Source organism: Astatotilapia calliptera, chromosome 5 (genome assembly GCF_900246225.1).
Source record: "Astatotilapia calliptera chromosome 5, fAstCal1.2, whole genome shotgun sequence".
Classification (NCBI taxonomy): domain Eukaryota; kingdom Metazoa; phylum Chordata; class Actinopteri; order Cichliformes; family Cichlidae; genus Astatotilapia; species Astatotilapia calliptera.
The window spans coordinates 9,410,333-9,431,870 of NC_039306.1; the positions used below are offsets into that span (position 1 = coordinate 9,410,333).

Sequence of the window (21,538 nt, forward strand, 5' to 3'; positions counted from 1 at the left end):
AACAGGAAGCCAATGAAGAGAAGACAGGATAGGTGTTACATGTTCATAGCTGTGGGTACCAGTTAAGAGGCGGGCAGCAGCATTTTGAATGAGCTGAAGACGAGCAAGAGATCGTTGGCTGACTCCAAAAAACAGTGCATTACAGTAGTCAAGAAAATTACTCTGTGATTGGGCTTTTAGGTGGGACTGCCATTGACAAATGGCTATCATGAGTGTGTAGCATCTCTCAGTAGCGCTAACCATCATTTATATAAAAGCTAGGTTTCTAACAGAGTGCCTATATGAGAAATAATGCCTTTCAAAGACTTACATTAGGTAAGTTACAACCAACTATGAATTTGACCAACTAAAAGCACTTAGTTCTCATGACACTTTCTGAGGACTGACGTAATGCTGGTGGAGAAAGAGTTATTTATATTTACTGACGAGTCAGTCATTACACAATGTACCTTTAAAAAATGCAGTTCCTTGAATGGCCAGTTGGGGCAAAAATAAGCATGTTTACAACCTGGTATAAAAAATGGTTTTGGTCTCAAGGGTGAATTTTCATTAACTTGCTCTTAAAATTAAAGCTTTACATTATTCATTATTGGGGCTAGTGAACTCAAGGGTGAACTGCAAATATATAACAAATAATATGGCCCAAGAAATGTGTTCTCCAATTTGGGTGAGTGCCTAATTAAAATTAAAATAGCAGGTATCTATACAATACACCCACAAAATCTGTGGATTCACTTTACAAACCAAGCTCCCTAATTTTAGCTGACAACTTAGCACTACATGATAGACTGAGAATAAAAGACAGATGTGGTTTTCTTGGCATGGCATTGGTTTATGCAGTCAGCATTTTAGTGTTTAAAACTGAATGTGAACACTGAGTGATGAGACAAAGCACACTAATATGATAACAACTTGTCAATGACATAAGCAGGAGGCCTGCCTCAGCTTTAATTACTTTTTAAAACTTTTGGAGGACAACAATTGACCCCAAGAAATATATTATTTTGTATTCAATGAGCCTTACAAGCTGCAACTGAGTACATACACTTATCAGTAAAGTCTGAGGCCATCAGATCAATTGAAGCAAAGGGCAGTTTTCCCATAGGCTTCCAAAAAGGTGCTTCTTTTTGAAACCACAATAGTCACTTCCTGCTAGCCAATGAAAAAAAAAAAATACACTTCAGTTTGGCACTGGCTTCACTTTTGAGACATGGAAACTACATCCACCTTTTATATAGGTAATATGATCCTAACATAAAATCTGCAAAGGTCAAGGCTGTCATTCAAACTTTAAATAATAATTTTAAAGCTTAAGACAAGGCTGTGTTTTAAGAGGAATTTTCAACAGTACGTCTACACTGTATATAAGCGGAAAGGCAGCTCTCTAAAATGCTGCCAAGGTAAAAACTACAGCCCTTACTTACTGTTACCAAGTAACCATTTATTTGCAGCAACACTTATTTTCTGTGAAAATTGAGGAAATGCGAATTTGTTTGATGTGATGTATTTTAATTAATTTTATTGTCAGTAATGAATTTTCATAAGAATCAATGTGCAAGAAACATAGAGAAGTAACCCATAAAAACTGGATGATTTGGGCTCTCAAAACAAAAAGTGCTACCAAATAGTCCTCAAATACTCAATCTGCTTAGCAAACAACAATTTCCCAGATCTTACACGCTGAAAAAACCCTTCTCAACTTCACACAAATTAAGCAATTATTTAGCTGTAGTGCACTGAATTTGTACAATTGTAGGGCAAAGTCTAAATTATTGCACCTACACAAAAATCTAAGTTTTAATGGAAAAAGTAATAGCACTACCTGCTGACAGGAGTACATAAACAACTTCATCACTGACCTTAGAGCATCATCATGTGGGTGAGATGGCTCTCCAAGCACAGTATTATAAGAACAGCTGAAAGCAGTGTGTCCATGATAAGAAAATATCAGTTTTCCACTAATTCCAGGATGTGTCTGAAATGCTCTAGCAGAAGTAAATACAGAAACAATATACACAATGATGTGGAAATGTCACTTCAGATTGTAATGCCGGGAGAGAACTGACAGGACGTCTTCTACAACAGGCCACGCCCTCTTTGGAAAGAACGGCCCTCAATGCTGGCTCATAACAACTCAGCAGTTTATTTATAACATCCCACAGTGAGTGAGCTTATGAGAATATCTTCACATGCAGGCTGCACACACCTGTCCTGAAATACAGGACTCCTGTTCTGTGAGAACCACCAGCTGGGTACATACATTACATAGGTGCATAGCATTGAGTGTGACTGCATGCCTGGCCACATTAAAGGAGAGAGACATGCCACTCAAAGAATCCTTGGAAATTTATGGGAGGATTATGCAACAGCAAAGATGGTGACAGACATACAAATCCCAGGGGGGAAAAACCTTGTTGGGGCAAAGTCTGCAAACCCTTTCAGCAGGTTTTTATCAAATTATACTACTGATTCTCTATATAAAGAGTGGGTCACTGAAATAATCACCCTCTGCACCACTTACTGCAATAGTTGATGCAAGTCCAAGTGTGCCTTAGAATTTTACATCAACCAAACACTATTACTGCAACTGCCTAAAAACTGGTTATTGAGACATTGGTACACGTCAAAGGATCTGATCTAATACAGAGGATGTAAGCAGATCGCTTCCCAGCGCAGAACAAATCGCAGATAGCTAAACTGTAGGTACCATGTTAGGTCGATATGCTGCAAAGGTGTTATGAAAAGACAACATATAACAAAAAAAAAAGCTAACAACACTCTAGCATATAGGCTATTTTCTGCAATTATTGACAGATGTGCACCAGGAACTTTTGCCATAAAATCTTTCAACACCACTGAGTTACTGGGCACAGAAGCACCCTCTATTTCAGCTACACTACAGGACTACCTTACACCACATACCAGTATATATTTGTTTTGACTTCTTTGAGTTGAGTTGTATTGTATTATTTTTACCTTTTTAAATGACCTCCTAGAATTCTTTTTTTTTTTTTTATTTACCCTGTGCTTCTTTCTTTTGTGTATTTATGAGCTTTGTAAATGTCATATTCCACTGTTCAGACTGCTGTAACATGTATTTTACATCTTTGGGATAAACAAAGTAAATCTTGTATGCAGCCTTGACGCACGCTCAATCATCTTCATGTTCAGTGTTGATCTCCTGCTGACCACTGAAATAACAGCTGATTTTAGATCCTGCTTCAAAATAACTAAGTAAATAAGTTCCCAGAGGCATATAAAGATAGCAGTCAAGTGGCTTCTACAGGAATTTTCAAGACACTTCTTTTTTTAATATTAAGGGCACAACCACTAATGATTATTTTAAAAACTATTAAAATTCTAAAGACAAAAAGGAGCAAGTCTAGAAATTGTGGAGTTAGATAGGGGAACCAACAAAAAAGATCAGGGGGCAAAAAAATAAGGAGAAACCCTCAGTTTTCTCAGCTGGCTCAGCAGTGGGGTGAGGTGAGCTGAGGGGGGATGGAAGGAAATGAGGGGGGGCTGAGGCAGGCTGGGTGACCTGGCCCTTTGTTGGCAGATGGTGGGAAGCGCCACCTTGGCCCCTCTCTCTCTGAATGCTAAGCAGCAGTGCCATTGTCTGGCAAGTGTAGCAGCAGACGCATGCGCTTGGCGTCTCTCTGGCAACCAGGAACAGACAAACTGCCCTGCCCCCCCCCCCCCCCCCTCCATCACACACATGTTCCCCCACAGGAACCACAATGACACACACCAACTTTGCCAAAGGAGAAATTCCCACACACAAGGCCAGACAGAGAGTAATATGATCCCACTCTCCTGACCTTAGAGGTCACAACAGAGTGAGAGGTCAGCCTAGTGGCAACACTCAGACGGTCTGTTTACATACAGACATAAAACTCAAACGCTGTACAGTCTAGTGTATTCACAGAAATCTGTGAAGTAACAGGGAAGGCCCAGAAGAAATTGGCTTGGTTTATTTTACTGTTAACTTCACTAATTTGATGCAGATACAGTTTAATTTAGACTGCTATTTCCTCCTGATAAAATTTAATACAAAACCACTGCAGAATGCAGACTCCAAGATAACTACCGAGGTGATCACCTCTTGAACCTACACCATCAACAAATACACACCCACATTCATCGGTCAAACATCGGAACCAACATTTACTCATCTCCTTGAGTTTGTTTATCCTGCTGAATGACATCAGCCAGCATGACTTTGACACTTATATATTTCAAAAGAAATTGTATTTCCTGTCTGCAGCATATATGTAGGAAAACAACAAGAAAACAGGGCTTTGAAGTGGCAACAGGTGTAAAATCTTTTTCTGAATATACCCAAGTTGTTTTTAGAGCCCAACACTAAACTAAGTGGTTACAATAACAATAATAATAATGATAACATGTATAAAATACTACAAAAGAGTAATAAAAATCTGTACCATGTGGGACCTTCCTGCTGTGTATGATGTATTTAAAAATAGTCCATTGTCAAAGTGAATTGACAATTGCATTTCTGCTCTCTGGATAGACTAAAGTGTATTTTATGCTTCACTAAATTAAATCAAAAATAATTGAAAATATTTGTTTATCATTGGTCTGATTATTTCTCTTTTGAAGAGAGCCCACAGCGTCTTTTTTATTGCTTAAGAGCTGAAAAGTTGTTAACGTGCCACACCAGGCATTTTTTTTAATCAATCAATAACAAAAGAACAAGGAATGATCAGAATTTCAGTGAAAGTAATACTCATTGTGAACCCTATCCATTTTCTGACACTGATCTGGGTTATAGGGTCACAGTATAGTAGTGTCCCTTATCAGTCACCTCTGCCAGTTCTTCCTAGGAAGACACCAAGGTAATCTCTCAAGAGTGTCCTGAGGTTGGCTCTGGGTCTCCTCCTAATATGGACAAACCCAAAACACCAAGATGCCAAGGACAGCCTCCTTGTCAGGTGCCTGAACCATCTCATTTGCCGCTCATCTATGTGAAGGGCTCTACTCTACCTTACCATGGTGCTGGGTCACGGGATATGTAGGGGAGTGCGGGTGGGGTCTCCATGCCCAAGTGGTCCCAGAAGCTTTGTTGTCATGAGTTATTTGCCCCTAGTAGGACCTCCCTAGACAAACTTATCCTAGGTGAGGGACCAGATTAAGTGTGATTCAGAAAACCCCACTAAAGAAAAGGAATTCAGTGAAGCCATTTGCCCTGCCCAGGATTCCGGGGCCCCACGCAGGAATCAGGCCTATAAGAGGACCTTTGGTGGGCCCAGCCCGAAAGAGCCACATGAACCCACCCTTCTATGAGCCTTCCATCCAGAGGAGCCACTGGGGTTCAGTGCAAAGTGGACGCCACTCAGGGAGAGGTCCTGGCAGTTTAATCTTGTTGCCATAACTAGCTACAGGGACATTATAAAATCTTTTCCCTCTAAAAATCACATTAATTCAAGTCAGTTTTACCACAAGTTTAATCTCAAATAATCTCATAAAGTAACCAGCAATAGCACATCATACCAAATAAGGCAGCATGGTTAAGCTAATTTTTAATAACCATAACTTACAATTACATGCAAAAAGTGGATTCCTGTTATCTGTCTTTCTTAAACAATGTTTAAAATGGATAAGTGGAGGTGGTGTATTTTTGTACTCAGTCAGTAGGCCCTCACTATCATGCACCTGAAAGTAGGTTAAGCAAATGTAGCACCAATTACAAAGAGCTTGAGAGTCAAAAGAGGCCATGCAACAGCAGATAAAGAGAATGTTAATCTTTTCTGTTGTGTTTGGTTTACTGACAGACAAATCAAAAAAAAATCACAACATGCAACAAATCAAGAGGGACCTTTATACTACCACCTGCTACAACCAGCAACCTGGTGCCCCTTACAGATGTCATAAACACAGGGCGGCTCTGACTGTGGGAGGCAGGAAATCAGGTTGAGCCATCACACCCCAAAGCCACAGCAGAAGCTGTCAGATCACAAAACAGATACATCTCTCTGCCACCGGCAGCCAGGAGACATCAACTTAATCCTCTCTCACACACACTACTGACACCATGCTGTAAATAAAACACAAGCTGACATAACCACTATGACTTCACCAAATTGAGGGTAGAGATTAAAACTGGGCCATCCCCTAGTACACCCAAAGGAGAGTAAGAGCACAAGGCCGTAATAATTATTATTATAAACTTTTTATATATAATTACACAGTGCCTGCTAAATATTTGGAGACAGATTCTAAGGAGAACAAACAGAAATGGTTGTGAAGGAATTTTAAAGAGATTTCTCAGCTGACTGTAATCATACCAAACCAGACTTCATTATAAGAGTCAAGACGGTCATTAAAACAAGCGAGCATCTTTCTGACGGCTGTCACCATCACAGCTCAGCTCTGGCACTGACAGGCCTCTCCGGATGAACAAATAAACAAAACGTTAATGTAAAACTGGAAGCTGTTTCCATTTCCCACAAGCCGGGCCTAAATCTTAGGCAAGTACCATTAGCTCCGTTACATATAATAAAGCCACAGGAAGCTGCACTGCTTTGCGACGCTGCATTGACGGACTTGGGCACTTGCTAGCATTAACTAGCTGGCACCGTGCAATAACTGCACCTTGCTAGTCAACAACCAAAGCTGAACAAAGCCGGTAACCGGTGTTGAGATACGGTGATAAAGCTTTACTGTACCTAATAGTACCTCTTTATTTAACATTATCATGTACCACCACTTTTACTGGAACATGCCAGTTATATCTGATAATCAGTGATGTGGCGTCAACTCCCCCCGTTAGCTTTGACAACCGGCTTCGGGAGCTAACGTTAGCACAGTTAGCTAGGTAATTGTCCCCTCCCCTCCCAGCTCCCTCCAAACGAAACCATCATCCCCACGTCCAACCTCTGCTATTAATCACTAATTAAACATCAGTATGTGCTACAGTCACAGGGGAAAATTATGCATGAAAACACAAGTAATTTCTGCGTTACCCACGTCAAAGGATACTGGGGTGGCTGAACAGCGCCGGGCTGAGGAGCAGTTGGGGCTCCCGGCGGCAGAGACACGGAGGTCAGGGTAGCCCGCAGTTGGCTCGACGGAGAGGGGCCACTTCCAGGTCCGCTAACTGCGACAGCGGCGGGTTTGGGGACCACTTTCGGTGGCAAACTCATCGCAAAAAAATCAATAACAAATAAAAACAATATCTTAATAAATACTGATGCAAACAGCGCCTAGCCTGCATACATAGAGCAAGCGTTGCGGATTCTTGAAGCAGGCCCCAAAATCCCTTTAACGAATTGGGATAACGAAGCTCGAATAGCAACACAAACGTCTTTTTTCATGGAAAGTCGCTGTTAGGATCAGCGGTGCTATTCATGGGGACGGTGGGAGGTTTAGCCTCCCTCACCCGTCCGGAACCTCTGCGGATCCGGCTCGGTTCGTTTCTGTTTAAAAAAAAAAAACAATCGCCGCGATCTTCAACCTCCCTCGGCGATCTACCTTTTCTTCTCGGCAAGTGTGTTTTCTATCATTTTTTTCGCACATAGATGAGAGACTTCGCCAACATGGCGTTGCGGCCGCTTCCAGCAGTCCGGGCAGGACAGATGATTCGGCAATCCTCGGCCAGTTACGGAATCGCTCGGGTAATCAACTAACCTTCAACCAAAACACGAAAACGGCGTGGCTGACGCTCCCCAAATGTGTTCCAAATCAGTTTTTCACTATTTTAAAATCCAGTTTGAAATTAGAATTAATAACGGTCGCATCACGACTGTAACTACTAACTGTAACAAACCCGGCTCCTTTTATTACTACTAAAATAAATTAATGAGATTGCACAGGTGTTTATAGTAAATTAGGTTTCTGTATGGACAAAAATAATCATCTTACGTATTCGGCTATTGAAGTACCAGCGCTGTGCGTTAACAATTGTGTGTTATCACTGCCATCTACCGTTCTCGCGTTTGAGTCGCAAGGCATTTCCCTTAGATCAAGGATGCCCAACTAATTTACTTCATAAGTCACATCCCAATGTGATCTCAAGTAGGCAAGACCAGTGAAATTAATCATGAATTAAAAGATCCCAATTCATTGTTCCTAATTCACCCCTTTTAAGTGCACGAATATCAAACAAATCTGGGACTAAATGCAACCCAAATCGACCAAACTTGTGCATTATGACCTGGGAATACCAGCATTACAACACAGCACTGATTTTTTTCTTCTTTTATTAAAAGTGAGCCAGTGAAAGACCCTTTACCCCCACTTAAAAATCTGAGACATAAGGAAAACAATTTGAGATTATTGCCTTCCTTATTCAATGTATTCATTTACAAAACAGATGCCCAAGATCTTTTAAGATAGTCCAAGGAGGAATAATCTACATTTTGCATCATCTTAAAAGGAATAGCAGTACATTTTATTGAAAAATTTCAGTAGTTAATGACTTGAGTGCAGTACCTTAAGTTGGGAGGTGGTGAAAACAATAAAATTAGAGGACTTAAGAAAAATTGATATATGCAGCAGCTGTACATCCATTCATCCTCTAGTACCCTGCACGCATAGGCAGGGTAATAACCATGAAGGAGCCAGAACATTTAGAAAAAACAAAAACCTCAAGCTGTGAGCCAATTTCCACCCTCATACTGTTGCTAGTTTGTCTAATCATATTTTGTACTTCTGACAAATCAAAACCGGTCTACATGAAATGTTCTGAATGCACAAAGGTTTTGAACATGTCTGAGCCATTTAAAAATCTGATTTATGATCAGGCAACATATTCATTTACACCTATAACCTACTACTGTAAAAGACAAAGTAACCCAATATCAGAAATTCAGATTACACCTGAATCAAGGCAAACTGAAGATAACAGAAAGCCAGATCATCAAGTTTAGTCAAGAGGGATAATGAACAACAACTTGAGGATTGTATTGCTAAAGAAAAAACAAAACACCCACCAAAGTGGAAGAACCTTACAGCATTAACTTCTAGTCTATGAATTTGGCAGGTGTCACCTGTGCCCAACTCTTTTCATAGATATTTCAATGAAACTGATGCAGAAAACATTTTGCAAAAAGTCAAATGACACCCAAAATTAGCCCAGGGAAGACCACTGGACCCAAACAAAACGTATGCAGAATCTGAGCCTCTGGTCACCGTGTGTCAGGTCAGAATCTTGCCTGTGAATTAAAGTGATGCATGAATCAAATAAACTGAACAAGGGAAATGTTTCTAGTTTGGTTTTAATGTACAAAATTTGTGACAAAATGTATAAATGGGTATGGCACATTGTGGCTCTGCTTACTCAAGTTCTGAATGACACTGACCAAACTGTACACATTTTTGGAATATTAAGTGTTAAAAGGCAAACACTTGCATCATTAAAACAGTATTTTTTTTACCCCTTAACGGCTTTAAAAAAAACAAAACAGTGTTAACTGCACTTTCCTCAGGTTAAAAAAAAAAAAATAAACAAAAAAAAATATTTAAATTCCTGGTTCACTTGTATAAAAGAACAAAAACTTTAAATATAACATTCAATAAAAGCAGCAGATAAAAGCTCAGTGGAAAGTAACAAAAAGTCCCATTAATCTGCTCATTTGAAAATATGAAGCCAGAAGAGTGGTTCCTCCATCGTAACTATCAGGTGGTTTTTCAAAGCGTTCAAACAAACCAAAAACAAAATAAAGCGACATTAAATCTCAATTTCGGGGAATGCAGTTTGCTAAAACAGTCTTTGCATAGAAGTAGTGAAGATTGCAATCCTTCCAACACAGCAGCCACATTTTGTCCCGATAAACAGCCTGATAAGCACTAAGTAGCAAAAGGGGACTTTCAGTGATACCTGCATCCCAGTCTCATGAGGCTTTGTTGGCATCTTAAACAACCCCCACCCCCAGTGTCAGTTTCACTCCTGTTAAACTCCGTGATCAACGAGGCATCACCAAAGCTCACACTTGTGATTTGGGTTCATGGGAGTATCTGCTTTGCATCCAAAGTGCTTTGAGAATTCACGTGAATTTGACACTGTGCCGATGACCCTGAATCTCGGAGGACTGTGAGGATCTGTCATAACGCCCTCATGCGAGCTCTCAGGTGTCTTGACAGAGCACCATACCTGTGAGAGGAACAGAGATGAGACAAGGATGAGTTATTTGTCTACCTAATCCTTCAGAGTTACTCAAAAAGCTGTTGAGAATAATTTGCTTTGGTGCAAATTACCATGACAACAGGTACATTTGAGAGGCAACAACAAGACAAGCCCAAAAAGTTTGATTTGTCTCCCACTTTGATTTTTGGAGTGATTTTCAGTTCCACAGACTAGTATGTACTTTCCAACTTTCATATTTTATTCATCAAGATCCAGTGTGTGATTTAAGTGTTCCTTTAATTTTTGAGCAGCATATCTTGAGAGACTTTAAGATCAAAATCTCTCTATTCAAACCTGTCCCCTCCACCACCCATCTTATAGCAGTGTTTTAGCATTGGTGTTTATTACAGAGTTTTACACTACAAAGCTTATAATAGGTCTTGTTGTCTTCCTACAGCCATGGTTTTGCATACAAGCATACAATCGAGATCTGTGACATACCAGCTTTCTTAGAGCCTGTCAGAAACAAACAGGAACAAGTGTGGCAAACTTGTGTATCCTTTGAGTGTGGTAAATGCAACGCTGAGAACCAAGCCAAGATGGTAACCACAAATTGTTATTCTGAACAGTTTACAGCTCAAAGCACACCCCCAGATGTGTATTAAGGCTTTAAAGCAGAAGCAGTGTTGGTTGGTACAAACCTGGGCAAACCCCACAAAAAACAGCTGATGGTTCGTCATTCCCAGCGCTGGCAGCGTGGCCTCCTCACCGTTCTTTTTAATCCAGTTTAAATAAGCCTTCAAAACAAAAAGAAGCACCTCAATTTACTTCTAGGGCATCACTTTTGCTTCTATAGCATTTGGTCATCTGCCTCACAGCTTATGACCTTTCATTACATGGAAAGAATGTGTGCATGTGAAGTAGTAACTAGAGGCTGACAAGGCCACTCATAGCCACCTGTTGCATTTCCAGGCTTCACTGTAAACTAGACAACCTTTTTCCAATACAGATTAATGATATGACCCACAGCAGGCCTGAGAGATAAACTGCTACAGGGGCTTAATGGCAAATCTGTGCACTGCTCGTCTGACCTTGTAAGCATGCAATGTGTCAAAACTTGGTTATAACCCAAATACAGTCTTATACCAGCATTGCTCACAGAAAGCCCCTTTCTGCACATTTAAATATTTCATGAGGTTTCAAGGTGAGCCGTGCTTCTTATCTGACAGACGTTGTAAGCAGCCTTGAGTCCACCGTTGTCAGCGATGTTTTCTCCCAGCGTTTGTCTTCCATTCAGAGACTCTTGGTTGATGCTGTAATTGCCATACTGCTCCACCATGCACTGGGTCTGCGTCTTGAAAGCTTCAACAGAAGAGTTCTTCCACCAAGGGCGTAGGTTTCCATCTTTATCATACTCCCTGCCTTTGAATACAAATATTATTAGTTTTGGTCAAGTTTAAGTCACTCTGAAAATACAAATTAAGATTTTTTTTACCTTGGTCATCAAATGCGTGAGTCAGCTCATGGCCCATGACAACTCCAATTCCACCAAAATTGAGAGCTCTACACAATAAAGAAAATTTAGAGGGTTGTTAAACAGATTTGCTGAGTTTTAAGTCACAGACAATGATTTAAAGCCAAAACTGACATCTTTTGATCGCCTATGATATCATCACCCATGATGACTCAGACCTCAGAGGCTTAAATAGTGTAGGTGCTGGTCTCAAGTGTGAGAAAGTCATTTGTATTTCACGTTAATCTAAGTGGCTACTGGCTTCAAGTGAACACAAAGACTAAGAAGGTGGAAAATTGTGTTTGGGTGGAACAGCTGTTAGCACTGTTGCCTCAAAGCAGCAGCTCTGGATTTGAATCTCAGTAGTATATGAATGTGAGTAAATGTGACGGTCAGTTTGTCAGCCAAATATAAATGCCTTTCACAGCAGAATAAAGAGTGTTAATTACTTTATTTAGCAAACTCCAACAACACATGGAGGACATACTTAGGCCAAGAGCGACTGTAGAATGGAACTTGCAGGATTCCTGCAGGCAGAACCATCTCATTTTTTGTTGGGTTGTAATAGGCATTTACTGTTGGAGGGGTCATGCTCCACCTGCAAAACAAGGTACAAGAATGCACCTCATGAGATCAACATCAAGTTCCTGTTCCTACACAGACTTCAGATCAGTTTGAAACTAATGGGAACCTTAATCTAACCCCTCCTCCATAGCTCAATTAGAGACAAAGTTTGGTTCTGCTACGTCAGTATAATGCACACACGCCAATAGAAATTCACTCCCATAACAGTGTGCTACCTCCCCTGTGAGAAGGATGGTGGGAAAGAGGGTTAAAACTGAGGAACTCACTGGTTTCGGTTGGGAGGTTTCCTCAGCTGGTCTGCAGTCACTCTGCCTGAGAAGTTGTAGTACTGCATAACATTCTGGAAGTAAAGGCCTGACACCACAGCAAACTGAAAGAGGAATCAAAGTAACAGAAAATAAAATTCAGCATTTTAATCAGGCAAAAGAGACCATGACAAACAAAAGTGAGAAGTTAGGACCTGTAATCCACTTTTGCATTTACCTACATCATTGAACACTTTATCCAGTTTCGTGCCATTCATGATGAATTCAGGATACCCGACCATGTTGTATATTGCATCTGCCTGTGAAAGACGACAATTTGTAAGAGACATATTTTCACAGCAGATGGCAGTGCTGCATTTCTCTGCCACTTCTACACAGAAAACAGTTCATGCACAGATGTCACCATAAAGCACCAGGGGGATGCTTTATACCCACTTTTTCTTTTGCTGCCTTTTTTGTTTCTGTGTCCATCCAGCTCACATACTTCAATCCATCCTCAAATGCCTGCTTAATTTCTGTAACCATTTTCTCAGCCTGAAGCACAGGAAGACAAAGAGACGTCAATCGATCTCTCGCAGATGCTATTTTGAAGGAAGAACCTTGAAACACTTACAATGGCTTTGCTGTCCTCAGCAAAGGTGGCTTTGACAAACATCGCGCCAAGAGCAAAGCCCAAGGCACTGTCTGTGTCGCTGACGCACAGCTTCCAGCGTGGAGTGCAGCTCTGCAAAAAACCCAAGACGCGTTAAAGAAAACGATGCACCCTTCACTGGTTGTTAGGTGTCATTTGCCTTGTGCAGTGTTTTTTTAGGCTGCCATATTTTTCTTGCTTCAGATTAGTTACCACCTCCTAGATTTCCCAGATTACACATGACTAATCCTCATAAGTTTTAACTTGCTGCATTTAAATTGCCTAGAACCCCGACTATGATAAACAGATCTACATGGCTAGAAATAAATTCACCAATTTTGAAGTGGAGGTCTGCATCCTGCTTATTGCATTCCTGCTGTTAGAATATATAATTAAGGTGTAACACTACTATTTTTTTGAACAATTTTATGAAGGATGCCAAGACCTCTGATAGAAAGTGAACCATATACTTGATAAATTGCTTTGTCTATGACCTTCGAGCTGTTATTTTAAGCAAATTTTAAATGCCATCTCTCTAGGCTCAGCGATTGTATATAGCTCACAGCACTCTACATGCCACACCCAATTTTTGATGCTGCCCTGAGTCACAACACACTGATACCAGAAACTCTTTCATTTGTTAAGTAGTTACATTTGTCATTTTCCCCTAAATCTAAAATGCACTTTAAAACAAACCTCAGTTATTCAAATTAAATTTTGCAATTACAAAATTAATTTCTCATAACTGTTTTTAAAGGTTTTCCTTGTATTTGCAAAGTCTAATTTTGCTACCTCTAGATTAACATAAGTTTATCTTCAGGGGAAAATGACAGAGCTGTAGGCAAAAAAAAAAAAAAAAAAAAGACGCAAGCGTTCAGAGCAAGAAAACGTTAGAATCCGCTCGGCATACAGATGGAAAATGAGATGTGGAACAGAAACAAAGACGCACGCAGAGTATTGGTTTGTTATTTCAGCTTGACCCCAGTGGGTAACGAGACAGGGAACAGATCTTCCTCCAATAAGGGATGAACTCACTGGAGTATTCACAGTCAAACAGGAAGCACAACTTTAGAGATTGAGCTGACCTTCCATAAAGTTTTATTTGTTTGAAAAATAAAAAAATAAAATCTGTAGCATCATTGTGTTTCGTAGAGCAAATCATTTGGGTTTTATTTACTGTAAAAATAACTCCATATTAACCTTTGCTCTCTAGAAAGTTGAAACTGCTCTTTGTATGTCAGCCATTTTTTCCTCTATTATAGGAAAGTAGTGTGAATACTTTGCATTCACAAGACTGCAGATTATCTGTACTCTTTCTGGGGAGGTGTGACGTCATTTACTGCCACTGTATTTATGTAGCAGCCAACTCAAGACCTGGACAGTTTAACTCCGCTCTCTACAAAGTTCAACATAATGAGTCAGGTGAGCAAACTTTCTGTCATTTTTGTGAATGCACCCTTTGATCTGAATTTAAATGTCACAAGACTGTATGCTTACATTATGTCACTGAGCAAACTCTTAAAGCAGGAATTACTCAACAAGCTGTCATTTCTGAATCAACCCAGAAACTTTCAAATGCAAGTAAAAACAAAGAAGGATGCAGTTTGGAGTTGGAGTGTTTTCAGAGCAGGAAACTGCAGATTCCCGTTACTGTGTCTGCATTTTATGAAGTGAACACTTTACATATTCATTTTATTCTTACTTCTGCCCCTAGCTGTTACTGCCACTCGTTTCTAAGAAGGTGCATATTTAAGCCATCTATAATGCAAGTTTGAGCCTTCTGCTATTAGACACCTCTCCAGCTTTGATTCTGAAGACAGACACCCTCTCTACTTTAAGATTAGATGCAAGGCTGTTTGATAAAGCTTACAGTTAGGGCTGGATCAGGTGACCTCAAACCATCTCCTAGTTATGCTGCTATAGGCTCACCACTGAGACACTTCCCCTTATGCACTAAAGAGACCCCCCCATGCCTTTAACGTTTGTCTTCCTCTCCTGTAGTCTGGTGGCTGTTTAAGTTCTTCCTCCCCACTGCTGCCAAATAGTTTCACATATAAGGGCAGTCTAATTGCTAGAATTTGTAGAGTCTTTACAATATAAACTGCCTTCTGATTACTGATGTGAACTTAATTTACTTAGGATCACAAAAGGATAGAACCCATCCCTACAGAAGCAGTATTATAGAAATAAATACAAATTGATCTGGCAAAGATTTAACATTAACACCAGTTAAAGCTGGTTTGACATGTTTTTATATCCAATTTAACTGCCAGTGCCCAGATGCATTCCAATATGCCCATCGAGTGTTGAGATAACCAGGAAGACATTGATTATAGTGACAAGGCCTAAGGCTTCATCCCTTACCTTCTTGGTTCCATACATGACCTCAAGGAAACGCTGCTCTGCATCCTGGAACTTTTGGTCCAAAATTGAGGCCATCTTTCTCACTACTTTCATCATCATGTAGTTGTTGAGAAGGCTTACAAAAGATAAAAATATCTGTTAATTGAAGAAGGGGCAATTCACAATAAATCCAAGCAGTTGGTCTTATCATGTAAATGTACAAGAGTTATTGTAGACTGTTGATCTCCTCTGCTCCATTTTATTTATTTGACTGCATAATAAATCTAGGGGAACAGATATTTACATAGCTGTGTTCACAACGTTATGCAACCTGTCTTTGACACGTTAAAGAAAAAAATGATTAAGAGTTTCTTTGCACCTCACCTTTTATTTGTTTTAGTTATGAGGTCAGACACTTTCTGGAGGTATTCTTTGGCATAAACCACCACTGGCTCTGATCCATTAAGTGACACAGAAGCAAACATTTCTCTGAGGTATGGCATCCAGTCCACTGCTGGAGCTAGAGTCTGCAACACACAAAACAAGCAACTGAGGAATGATGAGAAGAGTCTGGGCTTCTTTACAGTGATCTTAACGTACATTCATGGTCATTCACAGTGCAGCTGACATTTGAAGAAAGTTTAAATACTGCAAACATTTGTTCTTCCCTTTGCCGATACCATCAAAACTGAGGCCTACACTGGAAGTTCAGCATACTTTGCCTATCTGACTTCACTCACCCCAAAATCTTTAAATGGCAGTCACACAAAGGCTCTCAGTAAACCACAGCATTTCCTGATCTAGCTACAAGGTATCACATGCAAACATACAGTGTGCAGCATAAAGCCAGCCACAAACAAAACAAAGACATAACTTAGACATAAGAAACCTATAATATTAGGAAAAACATGAAATGCTTACTCCAAGCTCGAAGCAACAGAATCGCTCTTACTAACCAGTACTGTTGTTACACAAGAGTGCTTGTAGCAATCCACATCTTATGATACGCAACTGGGAAAGACTTTACACAATTGCTAAGACATACTCCAGGGCCTGTTAAGTCTGCAGTAGGAACTGAGACAGCTTTGGAACCCCAGAAACATGCGGTTAAACCTGAAGTTAGAAGAAGAGATCTCTGGAGACACTCACTGTCAGGTCCTTTGCCTCCATCTTATTGTAAATGAGCTCCTCATCTCTTCTCTCCTCCTGAGGGACTGTGATGTTGGCCAGGGTGGTTTCAAAATCTAAAACTTCCTCCATCATGGCCCGAGAACTTTCCTTTGTGCCACCCAGAAGAACTCCCAACTCCACTAGAAAGTTGAGGTATGCTGTCAGATACTATAAAGAAAGGCAGCACATTGAGACAGGGTTGTATGGAGAAAATGTTTGAATGCATTATAAACTTAAATTAGGAAAGAATTCAAACTATGGAACCACATGCTACTATGCAGAGTTTATCCCCCGAGGCCAAAATAGGAATATTATTAAATATTTGACTTCCTTTTGTAACAAGGCAACGAGGCTCAGGGTGTGTTTAAATTACTGTGCACCCTTGCATGCAAACTGTCATAACTAAAACCAGTCTAACACTGTAGACAATACCTTTTCATTTGCAGTTTTGTTGAGGTAGTAATCACGTGAAGGTAGTCCCAGGCTGGTCTGATCCACCTAGTGTTAAGAGAAACAGCCTATGACTCCGTTCGGCCTCTGTATAAGCTCAAAATCAGCCCTTTTGTTTTCATTTGGCAAGTTTCTGCATTAGCCTGGCAACTCCAGCATGTAGGCTAATGCAGAAACTTGCCAGAGATCCCACTTTTTCCTTTTTGTCATAGTCTTGTGACACCCTACAAAAGGAATGAATTCATTTGAAAGCAGATAGACCAATACTGTAGCAATAACAAAGGAATCGGTCCAAGAATAATAGATAAAACCTGTCCTTGAGGAAGCTGTTAAACCTTTAACTTCTGTTCTTCTCACCTGGATGATGTTAGTACTGGAGTTTTTGGAGTCTGTGCTGACAAACACAGTGAAGAAAGGAAAAGTACGCAAGTTGACAGACACGGTTCGCAGAACTTTTTGGAAGTTGTCCTTGTCCCAAGGTTCAGTAAGACCCCATCCTCCGATCTGGAACAGACAGGAATTAAGCACACTTTCAGAAACTAATGGAGCCAAGAAAATCAATTTTATTAAAATCAATAAAAATGATTTCTTTTAAAGTTGAATAACCATACCTGGTCAATTAGTTGTTGGAGTGGCTTAGCTCCCAGTTCCTCAATCTTGGTCTCATTCATGCAGGCCTCATAATATCGCTGGGCCTTTTCTTCAGCATCACTTAAACCTTTCATTGTTGTGTTTTCTGCCCAAATACAATGAAATCACACCAGTGGAAAAAACAAGCTAAAAATATGGGGGTAAAAAAAAACTAAAAACACTGAACTGCATTCAAATAAAGGATCTTTACCTAATAACTGCTTCATTACAAGCATGTTGTGTTCCCACAGGTTGCTGAAAGAACCCCAGCGGGACTTGCCCTCATATAGTGGGTTGTTTTTTATCCAGCCCCCACAAGCAAAGTTATAGAAGTCCTGGCAGGGATCTACGGATCGGTCCATTGCTCCCAGAACCGCACTGGCCACAGTAATGCATGGCTCTGTTAGGCACAAGCCTGGGTGTGCTGTTGCACAAAAAAAAGCAAAAAACTGTTTTAAAGCATATTAAATTCATGGATAATTCACTTTCAGCATTATCAGCTAGTGGGAAACAACCAAAATGGATAATCTGAAAATAATTCATTGTGGGATCAGAAAACCAGGGTTTTCTGACCATCTGGAATCCATCATCTTAGAAGAACAAATATACAACCTGAAGGGACTGCGTATTGCAATATTCTTTAGAAATAATAGTGATACGTGGCAGGTCTTTGAGGAAGTGGCATGTTCCACTAATAAATAATTATTAATCAAAGTGTCTGATTAATAGATGAATATATTAAACAGAAAAGGGCAGAAGACTGAGGATTACTTCAGCAATCATTTCATTATTTCAGGAGTCAAGTACAGTTTTTATACAAACACCACAAACATGTCTTTTGAGCTGTTTTAACATCCAAATCTAAGATGACACTTTCCCATACAGTATATATGTGTTAGTTCTCTAGAACAATAAAGAGGAACCAAGCAGAGCACTGAGGCTTATAGATTCTCGGTTCTAAACATTAAAGCTGTTGAACAGAAACCTTTTAACATTTACAGAAGTGTAAGCAGTGAATACCTCTACTACAAAACTTCCTGTAAGACCTTCAGCTTGTCCATATAAGGTATGAGACAGAGACTGAGACATATGTGCTGTGATGATGTTAGTACCCTTAGGAGGTTTCATCCTTGTTCCTTTTGTTATTTCAAAGTGTGATCCGACTTGTGGTGCTGAATTGGAGGAAGTGGCATTACGTTTCCCATGGTAAATTTAAGGAAGCTACCATTGATGAGACGCCACCAGGATGTCAATACAATTCCATAAACTCCTTTTTCCATAATGAACAAGGTCAAGAGAGAGAGAGCTAGGGTTGTTTTTAAGCATCTAACAATCACATTTCTACTTTAGACTTTTCTTCCTCATCTCTCACATACAAGAAACTAATCCCCACTAGCCAAAAATAATAAAATGAATAATTCGACAACACTGTGCAAGACTTTTCTCTTTCACTAGCTATATTAGCACTTTTGTGAAGGAATATTAGGACCACAATAATATACATTTAGGATTTTTGTAAAAATTTAGCATGGGATTCTACCTCAGTTGGCAATTTTACTTTATTACAAAACAAATTATAATTATATTTATTTATTTATTTTTAAAAACTCATTGAATTGCATTATTGAAAATTCTCCTATAAACCATCTTTCATTATAGCAAAGTTGATTTCCACTCTTGAGGTAAGATATCAGTACTGCCCATGTCTGGAGCTGGAACTACACTGAACAAAAATATAAATGCAACATTTGTCTTTGCTCCCATTTTTTATTGAGCTGAACTCAAACATCTGTGTATGTAGAAACATTTTCAGCAGACCCATGATTCTCAAATATTGTTCTCAAATCTTTATAAATCTGTGTTACCAAGATAATCCATCCCAGGTGTGGCATATCAAGGGACTGATTAGACAGCATGAATAATGTACAGGTGTACCTTAGACTGCCCACAATAAAAGGCCACTCTGAAATGTGCAGTTTTGCTTTATGGGGGGGCAGAAAACCAGTCAGTATCTGGTGTGGCCACCATGTGCCTCACGCAGGGCAACACATCTGTTGCATTGAGTTGATCAGGTTGTTGATCGTGGCCTGTGGAATGTTGGTCCACTTCTCTTCAATAGCTGTGCAAAGTTGCTGAATATTGGGAGGAACTGGAACACTGTCGTATACGCCGATCCAGAGCATCCCAAACATGCTCAATGGGTGACATGTCTGGTGAATATGCTGGCCATGCAAGAACTGGGATGTTTTCAGCTTCCAGGAACTGTGTACGGATCCTTGCAATATGGGGCCGTGCATTATCATGCTGCAACATGAGGCGATAGTCGTGGACGAATGGCACAACAATGGGCCTAGGGATCTCGTCACGGTACCTCTGTGCATTCAAAATGCCAGCAATAAAATGCACCTGTGTTTGTTGTCCATAACATACGCCTGCCCATACCAGAACCCCACCGCCACCATGGGCCACAACGTTGACATCAGCAAACTGCTCACCCAGACGACGCCACACACGCTGTCTGCCATCTGCCCTAAACAGTGAAAACCAGGACTCATCTGTGACCAGAACGCCTTTCCAACGTGCCAAACGCCATCGAATGTGAGTGTTTGCATACTCTAGTTGGTGACAACGAACTGCAGTCAGGTCCAGACCCCGATGAGGATGACGAGCATGCAGATGAGCTTCCCTGAGACAGTTTGTGCAGAAATTCTTTGGTTATGCAAACCAATTGTTGCTGCAGCTGTCTGGGTAGCTGGTCTCAGGCGATCCTCTAGGTCAGCGGTTCCCAAATATTTTTGTTCAGTGTATTTAGTTAACTTTGCTATACCAAAGTCTTTCCAGAAACAAATTTCACCACTTGGCTTTTGCTCTGGGCTTGGGAAATACCCCCAAGCAAACACTTAGGGTTTTATTTGAAGTGTTATTAACATTAAAAAAAAAAAAAAAAAGTTTATGTTAATAACACTTCAAATAAAACCCTAAGTGTTTGCTTGAAGCTTAAAGTTTACAGACTTAGTTTTAATATAATTTCAAGTTTACTTGCCCTCTCTTCATTTGGACCATTATAGAATTCTGTCATATTTACTTTTTTACAACATTGAGTGCCATGCCTCTCTCTTCTATAAGGTCTCTGGCTTAGACTTGAAGAAACTTAATCCAGACATTCTAGTAAGAATCTAATAAGTCTAGTAAGAACAAACTTTGCACAACTCTCTATTTAATAACCCCTCGCAAATTGTAGTCTTACAGTCTTTCCTTGTGCAGAACAATGAAAAAAGTGCAGTAAGTAAGCTTTTTGCTATAGTTTCACATTTAGAAGTACAAATATAACCTTTAAACCCTGGAGGCAGGGAAATTCAAAACAAAGCCTGGTGCCTTTTTTTTTTTTTTTAAAAAAAAAAAAGAGTCATGTCTCTTTGATTAAGCAATGAGGCCAACTGGTACTACTGTAATTAAAATGGGTGTAGCATTCTTGTGCCTTTTCCATTTCATGTTTTGCAGAGGTGACTTTTCAAAACACTTAGGACAGCAGTGGTCAGCATTGTCACTTTAAAGCAAGAATATTCTGGGTTTGGGCCTTCTCTATGGAGTTTGCATGTCTTCCCAGTGTCTGTTTTTTGGCAGACACTCCAGCTTCTTCCCACAATTCAGAGGGTTAGGTGATTTTACAGTAAACTGGCTGAAGATGTAAATGTGAGCATGAACAATTGTCCATATGTTAACCCTGTAATAGCCCAAGACCTGTCCAGGGGGATCTCCCAATCCCACTCACAACCCTGAATTGGATAAAGGGAAGAAAAATGCATGAATGGGGTAGCGCTTTTATGTTTTGCTAGATTTTCTTGAGTCTTGCTCTGGGTTTG

At 40.1% G+C, this 21,538-nt stretch overlaps 2 protein-coding genes across 18 annotated transcripts in view; both read right to left on the minus strand.

Moving 5' to 3' along the window:
- The window catches only part of eif4g3a (eukaryotic translation initiation factor 4 gamma, 3a), a 68,523-nt gene extending 60,748 nt beyond the window's left edge, over window positions 1-7,775 (minus strand). For 9 of the 15 annotated variants that reach the window (XM_026167120.1, XM_026167116.1, XM_026167117.1 and 6 more), the window contains exon 1: window positions 6,991-7,774. In XM_026167120.1, coding sequence (XP_026022905.1) covers window positions 6,991-7,166 — 176 coding nt within the window. In that variant the 5' untranslated portion in view covers window positions 7,167-7,774. Of the gene's footprint in view, window positions 1-6,990 lie in introns of all 15 variants that reach the window. The other 6 variants (XM_026167121.1, XM_026167118.1, XM_026167115.1 and 3 more) reach the window with 4 other exon arrangements.
- A 1,703-nt stretch (window positions 7,776-9,478) lies between these two features.
- The window catches only part of ece1 (endothelin converting enzyme 1), a 29,753-nt gene continuing 17,693 nt past the window's right edge, over window positions 9,479-21,538 (minus strand). For all 3 annotated transcript variants that reach the window (XM_026167125.1, XM_026167124.1, XM_026167123.1), the window contains 16 exons: window positions 17,887-18,099; window positions 17,657-17,781; window positions 17,403-17,549; window positions 17,028-17,093; window positions 16,575-16,763; window positions 15,810-15,952; window positions 15,447-15,561; window positions 13,065-13,175; window positions 12,887-12,985; window positions 12,673-12,750; window positions 12,452-12,555; window positions 12,088-12,198; window positions 11,583-11,650; window positions 11,319-11,509; window positions 10,789-10,884; window positions 9,479-10,114 (listed from right to left, as the gene is read on the minus strand). In XM_026167125.1, coding sequence (XP_026022910.1) covers window positions 9,938-10,114; window positions 10,789-10,884; window positions 11,319-11,509; window positions 11,583-11,650; window positions 12,088-12,198; window positions 12,452-12,555; window positions 12,673-12,750; window positions 12,887-12,985; window positions 13,065-13,175; window positions 15,447-15,561; window positions 15,810-15,952; window positions 16,575-16,763; window positions 17,028-17,093; window positions 17,403-17,549; window positions 17,657-17,781; window positions 17,887-18,099 — 2,033 coding nt within the window. In that variant the 3' untranslated portion in view covers window positions 9,479-9,937. The remainder of the gene's footprint in view (window positions 10,115-10,788; window positions 10,885-11,318; window positions 11,510-11,582; window positions 11,651-12,087; window positions 12,199-12,451; window positions 12,556-12,672; window positions 12,751-12,886; window positions 12,986-13,064; window positions 13,176-15,446; window positions 15,562-15,809; window positions 15,953-16,574; window positions 16,764-17,027; window positions 17,094-17,402; window positions 17,550-17,656; window positions 17,782-17,886; window positions 18,100-21,538) is intronic.